Raw genomic sequence first — 24,689 nt, 5'->3', positions numbered from 1 at the left:
TACTCGTGAATTATATTGACCAAATCACTAATTGACGAATTAAAAAATACTGCAAGATCACTTGGCAATTGTTGCGGAGTATTTGTTTTTGTTTCAGTGGCATAATTGTATAGAATCACTTTCTGGCGCAAGAAATAGCCGATATTTCAAACATTGATAGAGATCGGTAAACAGATTTAACAAGGTAATTGTTTAGAAAATTGGGGTTTATAAAACCACTTTACACATTTATACTGTACTATGTTAAAATACTTTGGCCAGAGATTAGGAGACAATTGAAATTGCATATATTACAGTAAACCGTAGTTCAGATATTAGCTCATATGTATAGTCTAGACATCACACCAGCAAGCGTAATAACGAATTGATGATGTCAATTTTTTGAAGAGTTTCATTTGAAAATAATTCAAATAAATTGAATTCCGTTATTGAATCACCTAATTTTTGTACAACCGAAAGCCGAATAAAATATAAATAAATATATAAGCCATTAGCAAATTCATTTTCATTTCAAACACAATCTCAAAGAGTCAAGAAATGATTATCATTACATTGTACCAAGTTATTGATTCGAACAACTTCTTACATACCTAATATTTTATATCGTCGACTTAAACTCATCTTTTTCTTCCGTAACATCAGATCGTTGATCAGAATTAGGAGCGCTAATATTAAATGAGTCAGAACGACACGCAGTGAAAACTAGTTGAAACTAGTGCGGGGTCTATAAATATGATTACACTTCACATATCACATGATGTATGAATATAAAAGATAAAATCAACATAACAGGGGCTTGATATTAAATTTCTAGAATTAAAGAGGCTGTCTCCATGTACAATATTTATTGGGAATATGAAAATGTCTTCAAAATTTTCGTATTTATGCTGTTTCAATGAGGAAACACTGCGCATTTGATAAACAATTTATGCACATTTTTATAATAATATAAGTCATTTCATTCACCTCACTACAAGGTTTAAGTCTGATTAGATTTTTTTTATTCGTAAAAAAAGGCAGACAGTGCTAATACAAGATTATTAAACGTACAAGGTTGTCACCGTCAAAATAGTAATTTTAATTTAAAAACATCTGGTCGCTATGGGAATTATCAAATCGCATACAGTGCTTGATATTACTTTAAAACCATCCTCGTCCATTTTGGCGTCGGTTTCTAAAGCATTTTCATTTCTACAGCTTCAAAATTTACTATCACCGATACAAGTTCATTTTAAAATGATGAAACAACCTTTCCCGCGTCTAGTAATCTTGTTTCATGTGTCTCATTAATTTCCGTGTTCTTTTATTCTTGAAATTTTATACCTATATCTTAAAATTTAACTTTTTAAAATATTTTTTAAGACTCATTTCATTTACTTTGAATTCAATCATTTCTTGACATGGTGTTTGATAACAATCGAAATCGATTGTTTTCAAGAATTGATTTGACAACTTATATGTTACAGTTAAATTGCAATGTAAATACTCATGAGCAAATGATAATTTCTTCAAAATTCATATCCAAGATGATAATTAGGAAGCTAATAGCCGGTTTAGTTCGTATTAAAGGCTATAGTTGATTTTTCACATCTCATGCATAATAGCGAAATTATGTTTAGTCCTTTATCAATCGTTTCTCCGTAAAGATATGAATGTGGCGTTCAACTTTACAGTGCAACTAAATTAAACGGACCGCTTGATTATTTATTGGACGATTGGCACGAAACAGACTTGACGCTGTCCGCACGTGTTTATGTACATGTTTAATATAACTATGTAACCATATACAACCATGTACAAGATTTCAAATCTTCCATCACGGTGTTTTATTAGGCAATACTTTATAAACTTCGCTCTGTGACTGCAATGACTTCCTTTCACAAAAATTTGAACGAAATTTATTCTTTTACATGCATTTTAACTGTTAAAAGAATAATTATCGTGCACAATTAAGAGTAGCATCCTCGTAAATCGATTAAATATATTATTATGTACCATTCTATCATTCATTAAATAACACGTAATTGAAAAGAAAATTTTTCCTTTTCTCCCACATGATTTTGAACAGTTTTCCAAATTTTATTATATAAGGTATAAGTAGGATGAGCGCTGAATACCAGTGAGAAAAATGAAGCAGTTTTATGATTGCAGGCTTTCAGACCTTACTATTAAAAAAATAATTCTATTTCTATCTTTGAAAGCAATGACACCGTTTTGCATATTTCAAAAATAATTTATTTGTACTTATGCTATCTAGGTTTTTCTCATAGTTTTCAATACTTTGAGTAGAAACTACTTCTCTATGTCTCAAGAAAAAATTATCCTACTTCGATATACATCAAATAGGATTGTACGAATCACACATTTTTACATTTTATATTTCCCCCTATACCAAAGGACAACAATTTGTACATCGTATTGAATGAAATTGAGAACAGCATGAAAATGGTTCGCTGGAGGAGAACCCTCGATTTCTTTTAAACAATATTCGTAATTACGGTTATGAGAACTTTCTAAAGCACGTCATATTGTCTGGTAAATTTCCAACTATTGATGAAGAATTCATATTGCTAATTAAGCGCTAAACACTGAATACTTTTTGATATTAAAATTTCACAGAACTTCATTGTGTTAATTTTTTTCATCAAGTTTTCAGCACTCTTCCCTGTTTTTCATAATTTTAGGCCCTCGCAAAGATAGCTTTAAAATGGTTAAAAGCCAAGCCTTTTCAGTAAAAACCAAACCGGCTGACTTGATTGAATAAGTAAATATTGATGGCGCAGCAATATATAAAAATATCAATGTATCCCACACTACAGCATGAGCTAAGGCTCTTAATATCTATTATTCTTCTGTAGTTTGCTCACCTCCTTATACTTCGTTTGTGTTTATATTATTGGTAGTTTTTATATTAATAATTAATATTAGTTCAATCCATAATAATATTTAATAATAACAATACGGACATTGCCGGTTCTTATATTTTACAATTATTCTTCTCTTCACCGTGTGATTGTTTCACTGAAGCTACAAAAATCACGTTTCCATGAATTCGCCTAGCTATGTATGTGCCGATGGTGACAAGCTCTTTAATAAAATTCGCAAATAGATTATAAAAAAAAAAAAGTACGAAATATGAAGTAAAATGGAAAACGAAAATGTCAACGATTATTATATTCAATACACTATAAAGTTCTGTACTTATGAGCGTTACAGACTTCGTGTTCTTTTCTTTCTTTCTTTTTTTTTTTTCTTGGAAGACGAGATGACAACCAGTATTTTAGTGTATTGTATCAGAGCAAGAGTAGAGTAACTAACTTCTTTCTATCGATATACCTTACACATGAATAGGAATATTCGATGCTTTTTTAGATTTACAAACTGATTTTTCATCCCTGTCTGGTATTGTCACAACTTCAGCCGTGATCTGATAATTGTCATAAATACTTCTGCAATCAATTTTTAGGGCACAATGTGGCTGGTTTGATATTTTTTTTATAAAGAAATCAAAAGATATTCATATCAATTGTCTTCTTATAGACTACATTCCTCAAAAAATCTATGTAAATTAATTTACTCTCCCTGTGTTCTATCACAGAAAGTTTTCACGTATTATTTTTTCTTTTTCTTTTTTCTCTTTCTAATGAACATAAAGATGCTCCAAAGTACAGAACATACAGTGAAAATTATTACAAATAAACAGTTTCGTAGTAAATTAGTATTTTAATGAGAATAAAATAAGAAACAGTACAATATTGATTTAATAATTATAAATTGTTGTGGAACACTATCTATTTGCTTTACTCAATATGTTTCATCTATTACCCATCAATTCAATGATAATAATAATAATAATAATCATAATTAGCGTTAATGCTATCCATTATCATTTTTCACATAGCTCCGTAGAACAAAAATATCGCCCTCAGTTTATATTGAAAAAGCCTTTTTGTATACCCTCCTCCCCTACCCCCTTGCCATTAAAATATTTCAACGACAACGAAATCCTGAAAAGATTTTTTTTTCGTCTCCTTTAGGGCAGGGGGTGGTGCTGTTTTTTCAAAAACATTTCTTTGTATTATCTATTTTATTCTTTTCTTTTTGTAATCAAAGTCGTTTTATTTTAGTTTGTCATATATATCATTCTTTATATATATAATATATATAATTCGCATATATCTCTCTCTGTTCACCCAATCCCAAATTACACTTACCGTGAGTGCGTATTGTTTCATCATCTAATGTTTAATGCATACAGATAGATCATAGGTTCTCAAAGTTTGTGTTTACATTGTTTGTGTGTGATTTCAATGTGTTCGATGGTAGGTATAATAATGTCCTTAGTCACAATAAAATTCAACGTAAAACAGAACTTACTCAACCACCTTCAGCACCTTACCAATAGCAATAGTTTTGTCTGAAAATGAATGAATAAGCAATCGTCAATAATGTTCCTGATATATACTTGCTTTTTGCGATTTAGTTGAAAATTGAGCGAGTTTTGTAAAACAAATTTAAAGTTCGATAATTAGAGTAACACACTGTTTTGTACTTTTGATCATGATATTTACGAGCTATGGATGAGGCAAAAGGATAATATACTCACTTTCGTCCCTAAGAGTGAACCGACCCATTTGGGGAAACAGTTTAAACTGTTCAAGGCAAATAACTCCGGCACACTCAATTCTCATGATGGCCACTTGATCTTGTTTGACGAACCTCGGTCGCGTTTTACTTTTCTCACCAGATTTTTTGTCCACCAAACATATGAGCGCTTTCACACTGACTTCTTCCGCTGCGCAGTGAATGTGCATTACAGCACTGTAACCGGCACAAATGATGCTTTTGTGCTCCAGGATGACAACTTGGGCGTCAAAAATTTTTCCCGTTTTGATCGGATTATTACTGTCGCATAGAACAAAACCGGGACTCACGTCTTCTTCCTCAATACCCTTTAGCTTAATCTTTACATTTTCACCAGGACCAACCGACGTTACTTCTTCATCGTCCGACCACAATTGGTCTACCGTTACTGCCGTCTATCAATTCAACGAGAAGTATCGAATGTAAATGAAAATTGATCTAAGAACACATCGAGCAAAATAATTAATGATTCAATATACTCACTCGATTAGGCATGACCAGAAGGGAATGTCCCTTCTTTGCTTCTCCAGCCTCCACTTTACCCATTACGACCGTACCCATATCCTTGTATTTATCAACAATTGGCATAATAAATGGTCCGTTACTCTTACGATTAAGGGATGGTAGTTGGTCAATGAATGGTATGAACGCTTCACCCTTGTACCAAGTACAGAGCTCCGCAGGGATTGGATCTTTTAAGCCGATTCCTAGTTGGCCCGATACCGGCATAAAGGTCAAGTCTTTCGCTGGGTTGAATCCCAGTTTACGAAGGTAGGGTAAGATTTTATCTCTGAAAATTGATTATTGCAACTTGGAATAGAACTGTTACAACTTAACTATGCAAAGAATGAAACATTCTAATAGTATGAAATTTATCTTTTTGTACCAGATATTCATATCAGCTTTGAGAAATGAATGTTTACCTGCATTCGTTGTATCTTCCCTCGTCCCATTCCACCGTAGGGTCATCCATTTTATTAACTAATACTACCAGATGTTTGACGCCAGCAGTTTTGGCCAGCATGGCATGTTCTCTCGTTTGTCCCCCTCTGTCAAATCCAGTTTCAAATTCACCTTTTCTCGCAGAAATTACAAGGACGGCTAAATCAGCCTGAGCAGCACCACCGATCATGTTTGGTACAAAACTTTTGTGTCCTGGCGCATCCAAAATTGTAAAGTGCTTTCTTTCAGTCTCAAAATACGCCCGGCCAACCTCGACAGTTTTTCCTTTCTCTCTCTCTTCCTGGTTGGTATCCAGCGCCCAACTGAGGTACCACGTTTCTCTGCTCCTTTCCTTAGCTTCTCTTTCATACTTTTCCAATGTTCTTTTGTCGACCATACCTGTTAATGCCATGATTTGTCCGCCGATGGTTGACTTCCCGGCATCTGTACAATTATTCAAGAATTTGCATCTGAGCTAATTTGTTAAATAGTTTATCCCAATCTGAAGATGATTTTTAGAATTATTTAATGCCGCGAATAAGCTCAACACGACACTCGAACGTTTCTTGTTCATAACGCCACAGCTTGTACTCGGAATTTTGATAAACCTATTGTGAAATAGGAGCAAAGTAAATAAGGATAAAGATAGGTACGATGATAGGTGGTAAGAAGAACATACAAATGACTGATTGCACTTTTTTCAACCATTGTTTACTATGTCTGACTGATTAAGGAAGGAAAGATTATGTTCAGCCATCTTTCTTACGCTCAAATCTACACGTGATGTTTTTCAACGTTGCCATAAAATATTCCAAACCAGTTTTCTCCTATATGTGTGATTTTATATAACACACGGTATCACCAAAAAACGACGGAATTTAAAACCATAAATGCAACAGCATCACTTTATATTTTAGTGTCACGAATCGGTAAATGAAAAATTGGAATGACCAATGAAATGAGTTTTAAAATTCCACGACTATCCCAATTTTTTTTTCTTTTATTTCTCAGAACCAAAAGTTGGTTTTGTTCTTTTACTATCTTCCTACAATAAACACTGTGCACGAACAGTGATTAATACCAAATAATCTACACACTTGAATTCATAGTATTTTAAAATTTTTCGCACATAAAATCATACTTCCTTCCAGTATTTATAAATATTTACATTTCATGTTCGCCTAGCTACAAGTTAGCAGTTTATGAACTTAGAAATTACCAACTCACCGACATGTCCAATGAAGACAACATTGACGTGTTCTTTTTTGCTTTTTGTATCTTCCGTTATTTTGACTGGCTTCTTTTTCAGTATTTTTACCACCGTCTCTTCATCCTCGTCAATTTCAGCCTGTGAAGCGACAATTGTATTATCACAGTATACAAAATATACGTCAAACAACATCGCATGTGTAGAGAAAAAACATCGGATCGCCGTTGTCGTTACCTCTTCATTCTCAGGTGTTAATAACGGGTCGGCATCAACGGCTGCTTCCTCCCAAGAATCAGCCGGCTGATGTTCAGGACTGGCATTCTTGGCGTTTGTTGCGTTAGGTGAAGGTGGGGCCCCTCCCCCAGCAGGCGGTTCCTCGACTAAAGTACCAGCCGGATCAGGTGGAACGGCGACAGAGCTTCCTCCTGAAGTCGACAAGGTAGTTTTTCACAGGTGTTCGATATAATATCGTTGACCAGATGACGAAGAAGGTAGGAAAAAAAAAATAAAGCATCGAAACTTTCTAATCGCCCAACAGCTGTGCAGTCTAGTCAACATATGTGATAAATAAGATAACAGTTTGGTGATGAGATCGTGCCTGTTTGGTATGAGTAAATTAGGAATGGGTAATCGGGACATAGACAGGAAGAAACCTCAAGATCTACAGAAGAACAGAACAAGAAAAGAGAAACGTGAACAAAGGGGAAGAAAAAGTTTGGATGAAATTATTCCGATCAAGTATAAGCGAAAAGTAGGTTGGAATGTCAAGGTAAGTGGAATCCACGTTGTCTGATACCGTGGTCAATGCGGGGATGCAGTAAAATGCGCGGCACGCATGGCATTTACTTTATTCCTAGTTTACATGCTGAATAATTTCGAATAAGAAAAAGATAAAAATACGATAATGGATTAATTAGTGATAATATACGGGGTTTGTTTTGTCGTCGTTCAAATCCGTAACGACGAGTATTAAAGGCATTATTATGCGGAGTGCGGAGAAACAATCACAATGTTATAATTAACCGCCACCAGGTAAGCGGTAATGTAACGGATCCAGCCAGCGGTGCGGATGGGAAAATGAAAATTGTTATCGGTCAGATAATGGACATGTGTTAAGTACAGAGGGATACGTCATCATTAGTGGATATGTACTGTTATTTTTGGAGGAGTTCTGGGGAACGGAGAAGATAGGTAAGGTAAGGTATCCACGTACCGTGGCTGGTGTCAGGAACGGTGGCGTTGGGGCTGTCGCCTGCCGAGCTCGTTTCCGAGGATGGTATGCAGAAGGAAGGCACGAATTCAGCGGCGTTTACATTCAACGTTGAGAATTTACTCTCCAACGATTTATCCTGACCGTTCGCATTATCCCCGCTGTCCGCCTGCTGCTCCCACGAGTCTGGTGCTACGCTGTTCGCCATATTTATCACTTTACTGACACTTACGAGACTTATTTCGATTCTACTTTCACTAAAAACACTCCGACTCTTTAAGATTATCGATTATTTAACGCGATCGCGATCGGACGGGCTTTAAAAATAATTTTCTTTTTTATTGTAATCTACACGCACGAGTCACGATCCGCGTGCAGCCCCCGTGGTCTGTTCGGTGATTCGGTCTGTTCACGTCTACGGCTCAAACGGAACTGCGGTGTCAAAATATTACCATATTCGGAAATACGATTCGCCACTGAGGACTTGTCGCCGTCTCTTGACCGTTAATTTCTCTTTACCCGTACCTTCCGTTATTTAAATACCGTATTGCGTTAAAATTTATCGATATCAAATTTTAATATTACCGGCTAATCTGTTCTATGTTGTCTATGGTTCACCGCACCTGTCACACAACTACTCGAAATATAGTAATTATCAGAATCATATTATTCAATGTAGTTCGTTCTCGTTATTCCTACGTATTTACGAGACGAATAAATTTAACACTCATTGTACGCAACGTGTTCGTACCGATAATATTGTTTTACAATATTACATCCAAAAATGTCATCCCTACCATCGCTCGACGCGCGCTTAGTAAACGTTTTTTAAGCTCATCCGCAAGTTAAATACCGTATTTTTGATACTACACGGTTGTACATAATATTTAAATCCTAGCTATCTGAATACCTCGTTTCGTTTATAACTAAGGATTCATACGAACGAACTACATTCTTGAGTTTCCGTATGTATAATAGTCAAAACCTTTTACTAGCGTACGGCGAAATGTTGGCCTATGTAAAAGTTCCCCGGAATTGTAGCAATAATAATGTGCGTCACATGTGAGGAGTTCGTGACAATACCGGTTTCGTTATTGTTAGCAATCTATTTCCTACGTTCGGAAGTTTTGAAAATATACGTATACATCTTAATTGAGTTTCGAAGAATAATTAAGAATTCTTTAAGAAATTAGACTAAAGAATTAAAATAGAATAAACCTTAAAATGAGTATAAGGAGGCATTTATGGAGGTTATGCACAGCCTGTAGGCACGATTTAAAGAACATTAGAACGTACAAAACGTACAAAAGTAGAAACGTTTTAAGACTTTACGATAGAGGAATGTTTCAGGATATTTTTCCAGACACTTCGGCGTGAGTACAGACTACCGTTTAATTTATGATTTTTTAAATAATTTCATTGACTCTAACAAGCGAAAGGCACTCCATTCTTCCTACGATTTTAATATTCCACTAATTTTACTTAATCCATTTTGTTCACACAGAGGAGAAGTCATTGATCTTCTGAATGCGTCGTCGCAGACGGTATACGCTGGGTTTGACCCAACGGCGGACAGTTTGCACGTTGGAAATCTATTGGTATTGATGAATCTTCTACACTGGCAAAGATCTGGCCATCAAGTAATAGCTCTAGTAGGTGGAGCTACGGGACAGATAGGAGATCCGAGTCACAGAAAGTCAGCGCGTACTGAAATGGAACAGGTCCTAATAAATGAGAACATAAAAGGAATATCAAGAAACATTAGAACGATATTTAAAAATCATGAGGAACTTTTTTGGGAGGAAAAAAAGACTGTGAAACCTGTTATGATTGTCAACAATATAGAATGGTACAAGGACATAAATGCGCTTGATTTTCTAAGAAGTGTTGGAAGGTATTTCAGACTCGGTACAATGCTTAGTAAAACATCTGTACAGACGAGACTAAATTCAGAAACAGGAATGAGCTTTGCTGAGTTCTCTTACCAGGTGCTCCAAGGCTACGACTGGTTCCATCTATTAGAAAAGTACAATTGTAGATTTCAAATTGGCGGTAGCGATCAAATGGGTAACATCGATGCTGGGTTTGATTTGATCGGCAGAGCAACTGACAAAAGGGTATTTGGTCTGACGCTACCATTAATCACCACAGAAAGTGGCGAAAAGTTTGGCAAATCGGCTGGTAATGCTATATGGTTATCGGAGAATAAGTCATCGAGTTTTCAACTCTACCAATTCTTCATACGCACCAAAGATTCGGACGTTCATCAATTGCTGAAATTCTTCACTTTCATCCCATTGGGACGTATTTCAGAAATTATGGTTGCCCACCAAAAAAATCCCGAACAACGTACAGCACAAAAAATACTAGCTGAACATGTTACTCGATTGGTGCATGGAGGTAATTGATTTTTACTGCTGCGTATCATTTTCTAATAACTGCAGATGTTCACATTTCCATTTATTTCCATTGATCAGAACATCACTCATGTGAATTGATAACTTTTACAGAAGCAGGCTTGAAAACAGCACAGCAAACCACATCCATACTTTATGATAAGTCGATCGAAAGTTTGTCCAGTCTCAGTGCCGATGAGATGGTCAGCGCATTTCAAGGGGCAACTTTAATTGAAATATTGCCTGAGCCAGGCTTGACCGTGCTGCAACTTAGTTTGAAAGCAAATTGTTTCCCGGATGAAACTAATGCAATAAGAATTATTACCGCTGGTGGTTTTTACATCAATCATCAAAGGATTCAAAATATCGAAGAAATAATCACCCCTGGTGTTCATATCATGCCAAATAATTTAACGATGATTAGGGTAGGAAAGAAAACGTATTACATTGTGAAATGGATCTCATAACAATTGGATGATGTAAGTATGTCGAATAATTTGTAACCAAGTGTACAAAATGTGTATAATAAATTAACTAGTTTTTATTTTAATGGAAAAATCTATAGTTATTGTTCATGATCCTCCTTGGCATCCTATTACTTGAGGAATATTGTTTTGCAGATAACTGTACATTCTTAAATTATTGAACAAACCTGATAATAATTTTGCCAATTTAAGCCACGAACATTTCAGAATTAGAAGTGTTTTATCATATGTGTCAGATTTACAAGTAGGCATCTATATATTGTATACAAAAGTTTTTACGGTGTTTGAAGTGTCAGTAGTATTTTTCGTGTCACATCTTTCAACAGTGGAAAATCACTTTGCGTTTGTTCCAATATTTCTTTCAAATCTGCATTCATCACACGCTGTTTCAACAATTCCGCATCTAAAAGTGATTCAGATTTGTGCAGCATCTTGTGCCGTCCGCTGTGGACGTCTTGGTACATTTTGACTTTGTGCTGTTTCCGTATTAGAATCTCCAAATTCTATAAAATTAATATCAAGTAAATTAAGAGTATTCCTGGCTGTGTGTACTTGAGTTGCAATATGCATAAAACATAAACTACGTCTTGCTTGGATCTTATCTGCAAAATTATTAAGCAATAGTCAAACATCATTCTAGACTATTCGCAGCATGCAGCTTACATACATGCTGTTTTATAATTTCAGCTTCAGTTATCTTCTTTTCAATGTCTGGAATAGAATCTTCGATTAACCTGAGCCTTTCTTGTTCCTTATTCAACTGCTCTAACATTGTCCTCTGCACTTCTTCCAATTCAGATATTTGATTGTCTATCTGCTTCGTTTCCTAGAATTATGAGTTGTTAATGAGGTAATTTTCATGGATATTGATAATCATGAACACTATTCAATATCTCACTTTTGCTATTTGTTTGATTTTCAGTCTTTGATCGGTCAGACGTTTTTGAAAAATGGTTCTCTGATTGTGTTGTCCTTTAGGATTTCTTTTCTCTTTCGCCATTGCTCCGTCAACAATTGCATCTCTTCGAGAAACGCAGTGTTCCATGTCTTGAATCAACTTTTCCTGAGCCTTTCTAAGATGCGAAAGTCTAATTTGCATTCTTTGGATTTCACTTTTCATTATTCCCACATCACCGAAGCAGCCTCGTTCGTCTTTAATATTCTTGTTGGTCTCTTGCGCTAATTGTACCTTAATTAAGATTCGTAATATATTTATGAAATATTCTTATATTATAATTTTTCATTTAAACTCTGTATTTAGTACCAAAGATTCTGGATCATAATAAAATCATTAGCAGAATGATAGTCGAGTACTTTACCTTCTTTTCCCAAGATAGACTCTCCCGCTGTAAAGTGATCAACCGTTCTTTGGCACTCAATTTTTCATCTTCCAATTGCTCTATATCATTCTTTAATCTAATGATATTCATTTCTAACTCTTCCAGTGATACCAAGCACTCATTCTTCGTTACGTAATTCGTGTCTTCCAAGAAGTCCTTGTAATCCTTTTGCATTGCCAGTCGTGCATTAAGGTCCACTAACTTCTGTTGATAGTTATTTATAACTCTGCCCATATTAAGCTCTTCTTTTCGTTGCAGTTCAAGCTCAGTCTCGAGTTTCAAATTCTTTTGCTCCATTATTGTTATCTGTTTAGCCAACAAGCTCATCTCTTGCGTCTGAACATTCCTCTGCTGAGTAAGGTTTACCATATACCCTTCCTGCCTTAGCCAGTGTAACTGTAGTTTTTGATTCATCTGCTCTGTCTCCTCTATATTCTTTTCTAACGTTAGTATCTTCAAATCAAGTGGACTGATTTCTTCTCCCCCTGTATTTTCTAGAGCTTCTTCAATTCGTTTGTTCACAATTTCAATATCTCTTTGTTTTCTTATAATAATGGAGTCGTATTTTTTTATCTCTGATTGTGTCACATCAATTTCTTTTTCTTTCACACTGTTAATATTAACAAGTTCTTCCAACTCTGATTTATTGTTTTCCAATAGACCTCGTAACTTCTCAATATCCAGCAATGTTTTTCCATAATTATTTTCAGCCTGTACTACAGCCAATTCCTGCTCCCGAGTCGCGCACTTTAAATTTCGTAAAAGTTTATTCAGGTATCGAGCAACTTTGTCGTGTGCCACTTTTTCTTCCAGTTTGGCCAAAATCTGCTCCTCTATTTGAACTTTTTGGCTAGCTAATTTTTCAATATCTTTTTGCAACAGTTTTTCCATGTTGCGATAATGTCGGTAATCCTGAAATAAATTCAATTATTTACATGAATCTGTGTAAGTATTTTCAGTTAATCAGAGTGCACAACTTAATATGCACGTCATTTTTATGTTGAATAATGCCTACACTTTGAATTTCGTTGAATTCTGCGTTATTCTGCTCGACCAGTTTAGCTATTTTTGTAAACTGTGATTCAAGATGAGTAATCTTCTCCTTTTCAATGGCGTTTGTTTTTGAATTGATCTGAATCTCTTCTTCTATTCTCGATTGAACAGATGTTAGCCTTTCGTTATTCTCCATTTCTTTGTTGGCTTCTTTCTTCAATTTATCTATTCCAGTTTGTAATGTTCGAAACGATTCTCGGATTTGTCTGTAATATTCATAAATAGTGAAATATGTAATAAGTAATGATAATAAGATAGCTCAAAGATGTGAAAATAAGATTACAAGTAGTTTTTACTTATTCATTGGGTTAATAAAAAAATTGGCTTGCCAAGGAACTCACTGTCTCTCATCAGAAATTTCGCTGTAAATCTGATTTCTTTGAGAGATATTAGCAACAATGTTATTCCATGTGTTGAACAGATTTTTATATTCTCGTTGCAATGCATCAAGATCAGCATTGGCATCGGTGATAGTTTGACTGAGCGTACCTTTCTCTTTTTCTTTTAGTTCAGCTTGCTCATTTAAGATTTTTATTTCTGATTCGATCTTCCACACTTCTGACATTATTTTAAACAGAATATAATCCTCCTGCTGCTTCTTGCGAATCAATTCTTTTTGATCCATTGCATCTTTTTCAGACATTCTTTTCGATACTGTCAGATTACTAGATATTTCATCTTCCCATTCCCTGAACTGGCGTTCTAGGGAAGACAAACTCTCCAGTTCCCGAATGATTTCTTCCTCCTTTGCCTTCTCATCTCGCAATTTCTGGTACGCTTCCTTATGCACATCTTTCACTATACATATTTGTGTTTCCTTTTCTTCGCGCATCTGTATCACCTCTACTAATGTAGCCTGATAGTTCTCGATTGCTGATTGCTGCCGAGATATTTCTTCCTGCGCACTGTACAATTTGAGTCCTTCTTGTTCTCGAACATCTTTCGCTTTTTTTATTGCTGCCTCCTGAAGAATATATAAATACACATGGAACAACTTGAAAATGGATATGTATTTGAAAATACTATCGATATATAAACAGATTTTTGATATACGCACAAGATCGAAGATTTCTTCGTTCAATTTATTATTAATACGAGACAAGTGGGCCTTGAGGGACTCTTGGAATCGCTTCATCAACGGATCATCAGGATCAAGAATTGATGGCGGCTCTGCAGGTGGAGTATATTTCCATAATTTAGAGTTTACTTTTGTAGAAGGTTCATTCAAAGAATCTGAAGGCGTCTTCTCATCTTTGTCCAAAAATCTCGGTTTATAACTGGATCTCTGTTCGCTGACCGGCGATGGTAAAGCCCCCAAGTTTGGGTCGCACATTGTTAAAAATTTGATTGCGGTAAAATTTCCTGCTGTACCAGCTTCTACAATTGAACAATCAGGAATATTTGTGTATAGTTACAAAAGTTTAAGACTGTACTTAGTGTACTGTCAAAGGTAGATATGTCAGAACACCTATGCTTCAGCGACAAATATTCTTAGTCATTTTGTTTGATCAATTGAAATAAAATTGTGAGCGTCTCTATGGGAACACATTCACAGTGATATTGGTTTATCGCGTACGCTGGAATAAAAGTGGAATACTCACAATCTGTGATTAGCAATATGGTGCCAAAAAAAGAATAATCAGTTAATAGTTCTAGGTAAATTATAATAAAATTATACCCAAGCATAGAAAGCTGTGCAAGTTCGTAGGTTTCTATTTTGTCTAATATATTAATGTGAAGTGAAAAGTAGGATTAGAACATTATTTCTATTGTTAAATGCGACTCTCTTTAAGTAGTATGCATATTCTGCAACAAAATGGGCCATTCCTTGCTAGTAGGTAATAAATAAATATTGAAATACATTAACATGACTTAAATGATGATTTAAATTTTCCGCGGAATTTTGCGAATGAAAAGTGACTCCGGTTCGAGGTTGGTGACGTTCGTGTTGATGTTGTTTTTTTTTTCAATTTTAGTACCGTTAGGTTGTCGTCTTGAAAGAACCAGGGTGACTGACATCGACTAGCAGGGATTTTTTGCGATGTATTGCCAAGAAGAAAGAAATTCTGCTTTTATAGCTCGCTGAAAAAATGTTGTGAAATCTAGTATTTCCGTAAAATATCAATCAGTTCGTATATATCGTGTGTAGGGTAGAAGTATCATTTGTGTTTGACGCGCGGCGAAGATGGATTATTCTGTACGTAATAAATCTTAGCGGTTGGGTTATTGAGTTGGGTGGATATCGCGCGGGGTTCGTAACTTCGTACAGTACGTTATTGTTAAAAGTTCTCATTAAAGTGAAATAAAAATTACCAATGAAATGGAGCGGACTCGTTGACGCAAATAATAACTACATAAATCTACCACTCGTAAACGCCGAGCAGGTTCGTCGAGTCCATGCGAATCGTCATTGTATTTGCTGAAAAAATAATAGGTACACAGGTAACTTTTAATCCGATTTTTTTCTTTCTTTTCCTCTCTCTCTCTCTCTCTCTCTCTCTCCCTTTCTCTTGATCTCACTCTACCCCGTTATTTCCGATTTCAGAAAAATAAAAAATTCACCAAGTTGACAATTGTTTTCGTCATTCACCCGTTTGCTCGTTATATATACATGTATATTATATGTATACTGTGATTATATTCTTACATTTCATCACCAGCAAATTGAAGGCTCGAAATCAAGTCTCAATTCTTTCTTCAAACAATAAATATGTGTTATACCCATTTTCATTGTTTTGCGTTCATTCTCGAATATACGTTTTTATCAAAACGAGACTCAACACGTCTATCCCCACCTTGAACCTAACGCCTTTACACATATACATACATGTTTTCTACAGTGTATTCATACATAAATACACAGATATGTGTATATTAGATACGAGGCATAATGGAAATAAGTGATGAAATAAAATAAGGCTGTTTTCCTGGTTTCTTTATAACGTAATAACCGCCTTGAGAAATGTGTAATACGTCTTACTCCGATCCTCCATCTCCAGTCATTTTTGAAACAACGTATTTGCGCGATCTGCTATTTCTTCAATGAACAATAATTGCTGTTTAATAAGCACTTATCACTACAAATTGGATTGTTGTGTTATCTGACTAAATAGCTTATGATCAAGACTGCCAAACAAAGACTGAACCACTGATGCAAGGGGTAATATACCTTGACGTTAAGTACGGACAGCATCAATGGGAAACTGTCTCTCGTGTTTCAAGGTGCCATCCCCACCGTCTGCACACATTCAACAAATTTCTTCGGAGCACAAAGACGGTATGCGACTATCATGATTAAAAAAAATTTATATTGCTACGATTAATATAAAGCTATCTAATCATTACTACTAAATATGGCCAATCTGCTCATCAATTATTCCCTTTTCACTTTCATGTTACTGTACTTTTGTTTTCATCGTATAGAGTAATATTTAAAAATGTACCTTTATGTGAAAATCTATTATATGTCAACATTTGGCATAACAAGTATATTTATATCATATCTCTTTAACTTACCAAACATTGGCTGTTTTTGATTCTCCCAACCCTGAATCTGAAGGTAAACAGGAGCCTAAACTTAATCTCTGGTTTACAGAAACTATGGAACTTGGGGATCTTTTTCCACCAACAGGTTGCCTTCAAACAAGCCCTTTGACAGCCATAGAGACTCACACAAACGGCAACAGCAAATCTGGTTTGGGCGCCTTGTCAACATTTAACAAAGTTGGTTCAGATAACTGTGGATCGCTTCCCATGACTCATAATAATCTGCGAACATCCAGAGGAACTTATGCAAGAATTCCACCTCTGGACAGACCTAAAACAAGTTTAGGACTCAATTTAACTGTAGACTGTAAACAGCAGAAAGACTCTTCCGAAAGCAAGTTGAATGCTCTCTTTGATATGTACAAGGTAAACGTCATTAAGCACATCTCAACTTGCTTTTATTACAGCTGCATATAATGATTTGACCTTGGATTTCGCATTATTTAATTGACACTACATTTTTCTTTCAATTTTCAGGATCCACATGAAGATATTATTTTGGCTGACGGCATAGAAAGGCTTTGTGAAGACTTACAACTCTCTCCCGACGAATTCAAAGTACTAGTCTTGGCATGGAAATTAAATGCTGAACAAATGTGTCAATTTGCTCGTCAGGAATTTATCACTGGCCTTAAGGGAATGCACGTTGATAGTATACGTGGTATTCAGGCTCGTTTGCCCGAAATCGTTCAAGAATTGACGGAGGATGGAGAATTATTCAAAGATTTGTATCGATTCACGTTCAGATTTGGCTTGGATGTTGGATCCGGCCAGAGAATTTTACCAGCTGACATGGCACTCGTTTTGTGGAGGCTTGTGTTCACTATTCGCGAACCACCACTGCTCGTTAGGTGGTTGAAGTTTCTCGAATGTCACCAACATGTACGAGGTATTCCAAGAGATACCTGGAATATGTTTCTTAATTTTGCCGAAAGTATTGGCGATGATCTCAGTGCTTACGACGATACTGAAGCTTGGCCAAGTTTGATTGATGATTTTGTGGAGTACGAAAATGATCAGATGAACCAGAACATTACCAAGGATGATATTATAATGAAAGATAATGTTGATAAGGAGTAGATGTAGTGATATTGCGAAATAATAAGAAATTGAGAAGATGCAATTTTATATATATATATATATATATATATATATATATATATATATATATAAAACTTTCAAGCAGGATATTCCCACGACTTAAGTAAGCTGCCATCAAAAAGGAGAGAAAAGAAAACTAGTATCGAATTGGACTTCTGTAAAGTTAATACTAAATTATTGACCAAAATGTTTTTATCAGAATCAAGTTTATTTGAGCCTGTGCGGAATTTTCAGGTATAGATTAGCGATGGGAAGAAATATTTTCCGTAGTTTAATGATATGTTCAGAAAGATTTCAGGGAAAATCCTGTTCAGAACTGTTCAACAGTCATTTGAAACGATCGTTTTAACACGCGGGACTTAGCACATAATATGTTATATCGAAATTAGTATTACGGTCCCAACTTGTGATACATACATTACTGATAATATTTGTCTTTTAGATATTTAAGTAAAATTTAGGTAACGAAACAAACGAACTAGTAACGCAACGTATTTTATATACAAGGACTCGCAAGACTAGCCAATCGAGTACATATTCATTGATGTATGTATTTAATTCTATAGAAATAACGATCATATATATAGTTAATTATATGCGAATAATGCAGAGGTGACAATTTTTTTAGTGGCTAAGTAATGAAGACAAAGTATTTCATTCAGTTTATTCTTAAACTTCATTCAAATTTTTTTTAACCCAGTTGAAACTTTTTCCTTAGCCATTCCTGCGTGCTTATTTTCTCAGAATACCATTTTAACTATTTTATCTATATAAATTGTAAATACAAATTCGCAGTGGCATGGTTGTTGATTTCCTCCTTAAATTGGCTTGTAAGTCATACACAGGGTAACCCAGGACGATCGCCTTATAGGCTACCAATATGGTCCTCCTGAACATCCGCGAATGAAACGTTTTTTACTTTTGATCGAAAATTTGCCGTTTCCGATTTTATAGCCGTTTGAAATTGGCCAATCTGGTAGCATCTGAGGACTCAGAACAGCAGATGATCTGCTAGTCGCGTTCTCTTTCAGTTCTAAGCCATCAGATGCTACTGGAATAGCCAATTTCACACGGCTGTAATTTGCAAACGACAAATTTCCTATAAGAAATGAAAAACGAAAAATCACAGATTTTCCCAAAGAATACATTGGTAGTCTGTGGGGCGATAGTACTGAGTCATCCTGTATAATAGCTTGGTAAAATATAAATCAGTTGCCTGAATAATCCGGTCAGTTATGGTGTAGGATTAATTTCAGCGGTTTTCTTTGTTACAACTTGATAAGTATGTAACATTCAAATGCATTTTGACAATCTACTAAAAACAAAATTGCATTAGGCTTTGGAACAGATATCGTAAAACCTTTGCACAAATCCAATTACCAGTTATGTCGATATACTTAATTTTCATCACCTTGTGTGAAGTACTCGTGAATTACAGTTCTTTGGACTGTAGGTTATATTATTTACCAGAACCTCAATTAGAACGATCAATATTCCAGTTATATTGTATACAGTGTTAAAAAGTTCATCATCGTCATTTACCAGAAATCAGTGACAGTTCACTTAACATAATTTCTATATAATTCCTCTTGACAACAAAGAATTACTTTGGCGAAAAAGATATTCATAACCATCAACAAAATGTCATGAACATATACAATACTATATCATGGTTTTTATGGAAAGGAATAGTTTCGACAAATGATAGTTATTTTTCGAAAATGTTTCCTTTGCCCCGGAAGGACTGTATTTTTATAAAACACTTTGAAATCAACTTTTCAAAATTACAAAAATTCTAATCGAAAAATCAATTTGCTGTACTAACATTTGTGGCCTTCTAAATGAGCATATACTGAAAATTGCAATGAATATATATCTCGGCATAGTGAATATTTGGTTTATTTTTAGCGTGGCTCTGTTTATTCAGAATTGGATAACTGAACTGGTCAAAAAATCACAGCAGTAATCTAATGTACTCAGTTTACGGAAAGTGCCAACCAGATAAAAGATTGAAATAAAATTAATTAATGTAGAAAAATTATAATAAGTAACGAGACGTGTGCTTACAATTAATGTATATGTATATCTATTTATAAACTTTTGTATATAAACTGCTACTATCAGTTACTAATTCATCATAATCTCTCATTCAGACAGATTAGTCACTAACTATAACGATTCATATAGATTTCATTTCAAGCGTTCTAACCGAAATCATTTTAAGCCTGCATTCCAATAAAATGTTTCACTGCTATGATAACGACATGTTCGTTGAAACGTTAGCAGGTACGTTAACTTGTACTATAAATCATTGTATTCACATAAAATCTAGCTACGCATTTAGTCAGTTTCAATAACTGTAACATAACGGATTCAATCTACTTCTAGTGTGACATTTCTTATCGTGAAAATCACTCGAAATTTTGCAAGTGATAATAGTTTACGTAATGTAATATGCATTATCCAAAAATAATCACTGGATTTTAGTTACTTGGTAGTTGAAGTGTTTTACGAGAATATCAGCCTGAAAAGTAGATGGCTTATTTGCCATTTAAATTCGTATAGGATCTCAAAGGTACAAACCTTTCAAATGAGTTGCACACAAGTCATTTTTTTTTCAATTCAAAAGCCAATCTCTATCACTGTGAATCATTAAATAAGTATGCAAGTGTACTTTATTATGTGTTATTATCAATAGCTGAATTGAATTCTTTTATTCATATTTTGATTGACTAAGTTTGATTGTCAAACGTAAAACTGAAGAAGTCATATATCATTTACATTAAATGATATTATTATTTCTAACTCACATTTGATAGAGGTGTTCGTGATAAAAGAAATAGTACGCACAGTATAATTATTCGTTAGATCACTGTAAAAGGGTTTAATTTCCATTTTGAAGCACATACTTATTTTCTTTCGTGCACTTTAAAGAGTTCTGTATTGAGTAGATTTTGTTGCAGCTCAAAAATTAGAAAATCATAGACCGAATTTCTGAGGGAATTTTATTAGCTGTATTTATTACGAATGGAATGCTTGCTAAATTATCTTATTTGGAAATGTATATGTACTATAAAAACACGAAAATATTGTGAAAACAAGAAATGTTAAACACGTGAGGTTTGGTGATAAAATGAGATAGTTGCAACTGTGTAAAAAGACTAGAAGAATTTCGTCCAATTTATGTCAACTATCGATTAGTCACCAGTGACAGAGATCGTCTTTCAATATACGGTCAAACTACTTTTTACAATCTATCAACGCTTCGTGTACTCAATTTTTTAATAAAACCAGTAATGTTCAAGTATTGAATGTTATGCTTTATTTTTCTTATAATTTCGGGTATAACTGAAAATCAACTTAAACACTGCACTAACGTTTAATCATGCGGTTTGTGATACATATATACATACATGTATATACCTATAATATATCGATATAATATAGAGAGACAGAAGCTACATTTGACGTACGCCTTCAAGTGACCATGGACCAGCCGGGCACATCTCTAGAGAAATCGTTCACATTTTAAATACATTTTCACGATATATTGGAGCATTATTTTAATCGTTGACGGTAAATTATGCCTCGCATGAAAATGCTCCCTGATTGAAATAAGCAGTTATAGGAAAAGTATTGTATTTTGATCAGAACGGTGGCATTGACATTTTTAAGGGCTGTTTAGGCGGAATGTTTTGTCCTTTTCTTTTGTGCGAATTCTTAGAGAATACCCCGAAAGACTGCGACATTGCTATAATTAATTACGCCTTATAATGTAATCGGATTAAAATCATTAATTTTTTGGATCTTTCCATACTTACAAGGGACGTTTGAACTTTGAACTTACGAGAATAAATACCAGCAACTTTTTAGTTTGTTTATATACCGCAAGTCCCAAGTGTAAAACGCAGCTATAGCCTTATTACATTTATGTTCATTACACTTCAAAGATGAGATTACTTTTTTGTATTTTATCATCGACAAGTTGGTGATTAGCATCGTGTTTCATATAGGCCACTTCGTCCAATGTATCTGACCCATTTAATAACATCATGATCAGAATAATTCAGTTTAGATTCAAATACTTTCAAGTAACGAACTTTGAATCCAGAAGGGGCAAATGGAACCTCAAAGTTCATGGAAATTGGTGGTCGTGTCCACTTCTTCTTCGTATCAGTTTCTAACAGATCAATTTCAGCAGACAACTGCGTCTCTTTCATGCCAGCCATTCGCTTTATCTTCCATACAATTGCATTTTCCGATGCCTTATATTTTGCCTTTCCCTTTAAACATATCAGTTGTACGCCAGCTGTATTCAATGGCGTCGGAACACGGACCTCGATCTTTTGGCCAAGTAAAGAGGATTTGAAACTTGACTTGAGGACAGCCTTTACTTCCATCTTCGTGCGGCCGACTTCACGTACCAATGGTATAACGCGGAATGGCAGTGATATATCTTTTGTGGTCCGATATCTGGTACAACAATATTTTACATAATTATTTTTCAAGTTTTCAAATCACTCGATGTTTATGTATTTACTCATTATTTGGATGCTACCAAAAGAACCGTTACTGGAACCCATCAATTACCTCATTAATTCGAATTCACCATCCGGTGGGATGAAACTGATGGAATGTTCTGTCTCAAACTTGGAAAGTTTGACACATTGATGGAACTGGCAATCATCGATAACCACCACAGGCTTGCCAGATCTAGCTCCAGGGTCATCACCCGTGCTACCTAAACTACCACCTCCTCCTTTCACTCCTTTTGCATCCATCACTATTTTATCATTAATCCCGAACTTACACTCTGGCATTCCTGACAAGTAGGACTTCATCACTACCTGTTTGGGAGAGAAAACTTTTAAAATTAATAACATATTTGAATAGTTCCATCAATGCTAATAATGTCAAACATCAAAACGGTTTTTAAATCCTTAGGCATCTGAAAAAAGATGGTAAGAATGTTTGCTAACCTTGCCAGCCACATGAGCGCTGAGAACCTGGCCCTGGGGGCTCATCAATAAATTGACGTATTCAAGAACATCAAGGAAAAGTTCATTGCGCCTATATTTTATTCCTTCTCGTCGCCATCCGATTTGACCTGTAACTTGGGAAGTAATCTGAGCCTGTTCTTCTTTTGTGGCGGACTTGACGCCTTGCTGAGTGATGAAGGTTTTCAGTACCCCAGTGTCACAGTTTTGTGGGTAACCAAAATCCAGAATTTCTAAAGAATCGATAGAAAAATAGTCATAATCAATGATTATGACCAAATACCATTTTGTGCATGATTTTAAGATGAAACTCATACGATGGAATAGGCAATTTTTTTTACCATCAAGCAGTTCGTAAATCAGGACAAAGTTGTTCTTAATGTTTTCCTCAGATATTTTGCCAAAATACGACTGCATGACTTCGATGATTTTCAATAAAAACTCAAAGACCATAGCAGCGTTGACATTTTGCTTGGTAACAGCAGCCAGCCAGATATTGGCTCGTTTAATATGGAAGAACGACGTCCTGGCAATATTGGTAACTGGCGATCGTACTTGCTGCCGAGCGTGAATAACATTGACTCTGAATGCATCGACTGCATTTCTGCCAATATCGTCACGATATACTCGAGAGATCAACACCTCTCCCTTATGGTTGTAGACAAACAGTCCCCCGATCATCTTGACGGAGGCTGTGAATTACTTTTTTGGTTACGCACCTGTAAATTCATATATAACTAATCAGGGCAGAGTTACGTAAAAATTTATAATTCAACAATTTATGATGATTCAACACTTAATATACTAATTAGATAGCCTACTTTGCATTCGTTTGAATAAATACAATCACAATTTTGGCCCTCTAGTTCTTGACCTTCCAAAGTCATTAAGTAGTAATTGAGATGCATTCTAATAGAGACATGCACTTGGTATTTTCACAGTGCCGAAACTGGTCGATTACCATTTTTCTCACACTCAGGGTAGTCAATTGTCTAAAGGCAAGCAGCCTACTTGTGATTTCGATAAATTATCCTATGTATTTGTCACAGAATATTCGTTGACACCGTGGTCAACATTTAATGCTGTTGCTTGTAGCAGTTCGGTGTTGAGCACTTGTTCAAAGAGCTCGGATAGTTGTAGAGAAGTGAAAACGGAAACCGATCAATGAATCGTTGGAAGTGAGAACCGAAAATTCGCGTACAGCTCGCTCGGATCTGTGATAAATAATATTTTTAATCAGTCATGAAACGACCAAGACTTTATTTAACGTAGAAACTGGTTAAAAATGACGCTTGATGACCCGATAAACGCCCACCGAGCGTCCGACAATCTAATGATGGTTCAAAACGTCATGCAACACATCCAAGATCCATCTCTACGAGCGAACGTTCTTCGGACCGTTAGTATTATCGATTGACAAGTGGACGATGCTTAATTCAGAACAGATTAATTTTTCGATGAGATGTAGAGTTGTGTTAGCCGAGGAAACAATTGAGAATCAACCATATAACAAAGCAATGAATTATAATGGACACTTTCTTACTTACGCATTCAGACGACTCAAGAAAATCGTAGAAATTACGCTGAAGTTCAGCTGTTCAGCGGGCACACAGAACTGCGAATGCGGCAGCGACACCCACTTTTTCCTACTACGGTTGTCAGTGATCGTCACTGGATGATACCGTGTAGGCATACCGGTTCAATGATCCAACAGGTTGAATCGAATCGATGAGTGTACCATGTTGTCAACCTGACGTAAATTCAA

General features: G+C 35.3%; 5 protein-coding genes across 11 annotated transcripts; 2 read left to right on the top strand and 3 right to left on the bottom strand.

Annotated features, from left to right (window-relative positions):
- Positions 1-828: 828 nt before the first annotated feature.
- eRF3 (eukaryotic translation release factor 3) lies at positions 829-8,432 on the bottom strand. Of its 2 annotated transcripts, none has more exons than XM_046614112.2 (7): positions 8,010-8,432; positions 7,031-7,221; positions 6,814-6,934; positions 5,568-6,030; positions 5,128-5,434; positions 4,607-5,039; positions 829-4,417 (listed from the first exon to the last, which is right to left on the bottom strand). In XM_046614112.2, the coding sequence occupies exons 1-7, from the start codon at positions 8,212-8,214 to the stop codon at positions 4,374-4,376; spliced, it is 1,764 nt and encodes a 587-aa protein (XP_046470068.1). In that variant the 5' UTR covers positions 8,215-8,432; the 3' UTR covers positions 829-4,373. The 2 variants fall into 2 exon arrangements, with proteins under 2 accessions (XP_046470068.1, XP_046470069.1); XM_046614113.2 differs by having other exon boundaries at positions 8,151-8,432.
- On the top strand, positions 8,387-11,940 carry TyrRS-m (Tyrosine--tRNA ligase, mitochondrial). Its single transcript, XM_046614119.2, has 4 exons — positions 8,387-9,379; positions 9,511-10,406; positions 10,517-10,881; positions 11,810-11,940. Exons 1-3 carry the CDS (start codon positions 9,231-9,233, stop codon positions 10,867-10,869), a joined length of 1,398 nt encoding a protein of 465 aa, XP_046470075.1. The 5' UTR covers positions 8,387-9,230; the 3' UTR covers positions 10,870-10,881; positions 11,810-11,940.
- On the bottom strand, positions 10,924-15,718 carry l(2)41Ab (lethal (2) 41Ab). Of its 3 annotated transcripts, XM_046614136.2 has the most exons (9): positions 15,594-15,714; positions 15,260-15,362; positions 14,338-14,657; positions 13,622-14,244; positions 13,243-13,486; positions 12,207-13,139; positions 11,786-12,076; positions 11,555-11,713; positions 10,924-11,390 (listed from the first exon to the last, which is right to left on the bottom strand). In XM_046614136.2, the coding sequence occupies exons 2-9, from the start codon at positions 15,297-15,299 to the stop codon at positions 11,163-11,165; spliced, it is 2,838 nt and encodes a 945-aa protein (XP_046470092.1). In that variant the 5' UTR covers positions 15,300-15,362; positions 15,594-15,714; the 3' UTR covers positions 10,924-11,162. The 3 variants fall into 3 exon arrangements, with proteins under 3 accessions (XP_046470092.1, XP_068989937.1, XP_068989938.1); XM_069133836.1 differs by lacking the exon at positions 15,260-15,362 and having other exon boundaries at positions 15,594-15,718; XM_069133837.1 differs by lacking the exon at positions 15,260-15,362 and having other exon boundaries at positions 14,338-14,654; positions 15,594-15,713.
- SCCRO3 (defective in cullin neddylation 1 domain containing SCCRO3) lies at positions 15,296-21,234 on the top strand. 2 transcript variants are annotated; one of them, XM_046614126.2, is made up of 4 exons: positions 15,296-15,714; positions 16,394-16,557; positions 16,876-17,192; positions 17,304-21,234. In XM_046614126.2, the coding sequence occupies exons 2-4, from the start codon at positions 16,476-16,478 to the stop codon at positions 17,904-17,906; spliced, it is 1,002 nt and encodes a 333-aa protein (XP_046470082.1). In that variant the 5' UTR covers positions 15,296-15,714; positions 16,394-16,475; the 3' UTR covers positions 17,907-21,234. The 2 variants fall into 2 exon arrangements, with proteins under 2 accessions (XP_046470082.1, XP_046470083.1); XM_046614127.2 differs by having other exon boundaries at positions 15,296-15,722.
- On the bottom strand, positions 21,227-24,607 carry AP-2mu (adaptor protein complex 2, mu subunit). Of its 3 annotated transcripts, none has more exons than XM_046614122.2 (5): positions 24,472-24,607; positions 23,266-23,643; positions 22,907-23,157; positions 22,518-22,774; positions 21,227-22,400 (listed from the first exon to the last, which is right to left on the bottom strand). In XM_046614122.2, the coding sequence occupies exons 2-5, from the start codon at positions 23,603-23,605 to the stop codon at positions 21,920-21,922; spliced, it is 1,329 nt and encodes a 442-aa protein (XP_046470078.1). In that variant the 5' UTR covers positions 23,606-23,643; positions 24,472-24,607; the 3' UTR covers positions 21,227-21,919. The 3 variants fall into 3 exon arrangements, with proteins under 3 accessions (XP_046470078.1, XP_046470079.1, XP_046470080.1); XM_046614123.1 differs by having other exon boundaries at positions 24,468-24,578; XM_046614124.2 differs by lacking the exon at positions 24,472-24,607 and adding an exon at positions 23,746-23,764.
- Between the last annotated feature and the right edge of the window lie 82 nt (positions 24,608-24,689).

The sequence above is a fragment of the Neodiprion pinetum genome, chromosome 2 (assembly GCF_021155775.2).
Source record: "Neodiprion pinetum isolate iyNeoPine1 chromosome 2, iyNeoPine1.2, whole genome shotgun sequence".
NCBI classification, from domain to species: Eukaryota; Metazoa; Arthropoda; class Insecta; order Hymenoptera; family Diprionidae; genus Neodiprion; species Neodiprion pinetum.
The sequence above is the reverse complement of the archived record's forward strand: the minus strand, read 5'-3'. Positions and strand labels throughout refer to the sequence as shown.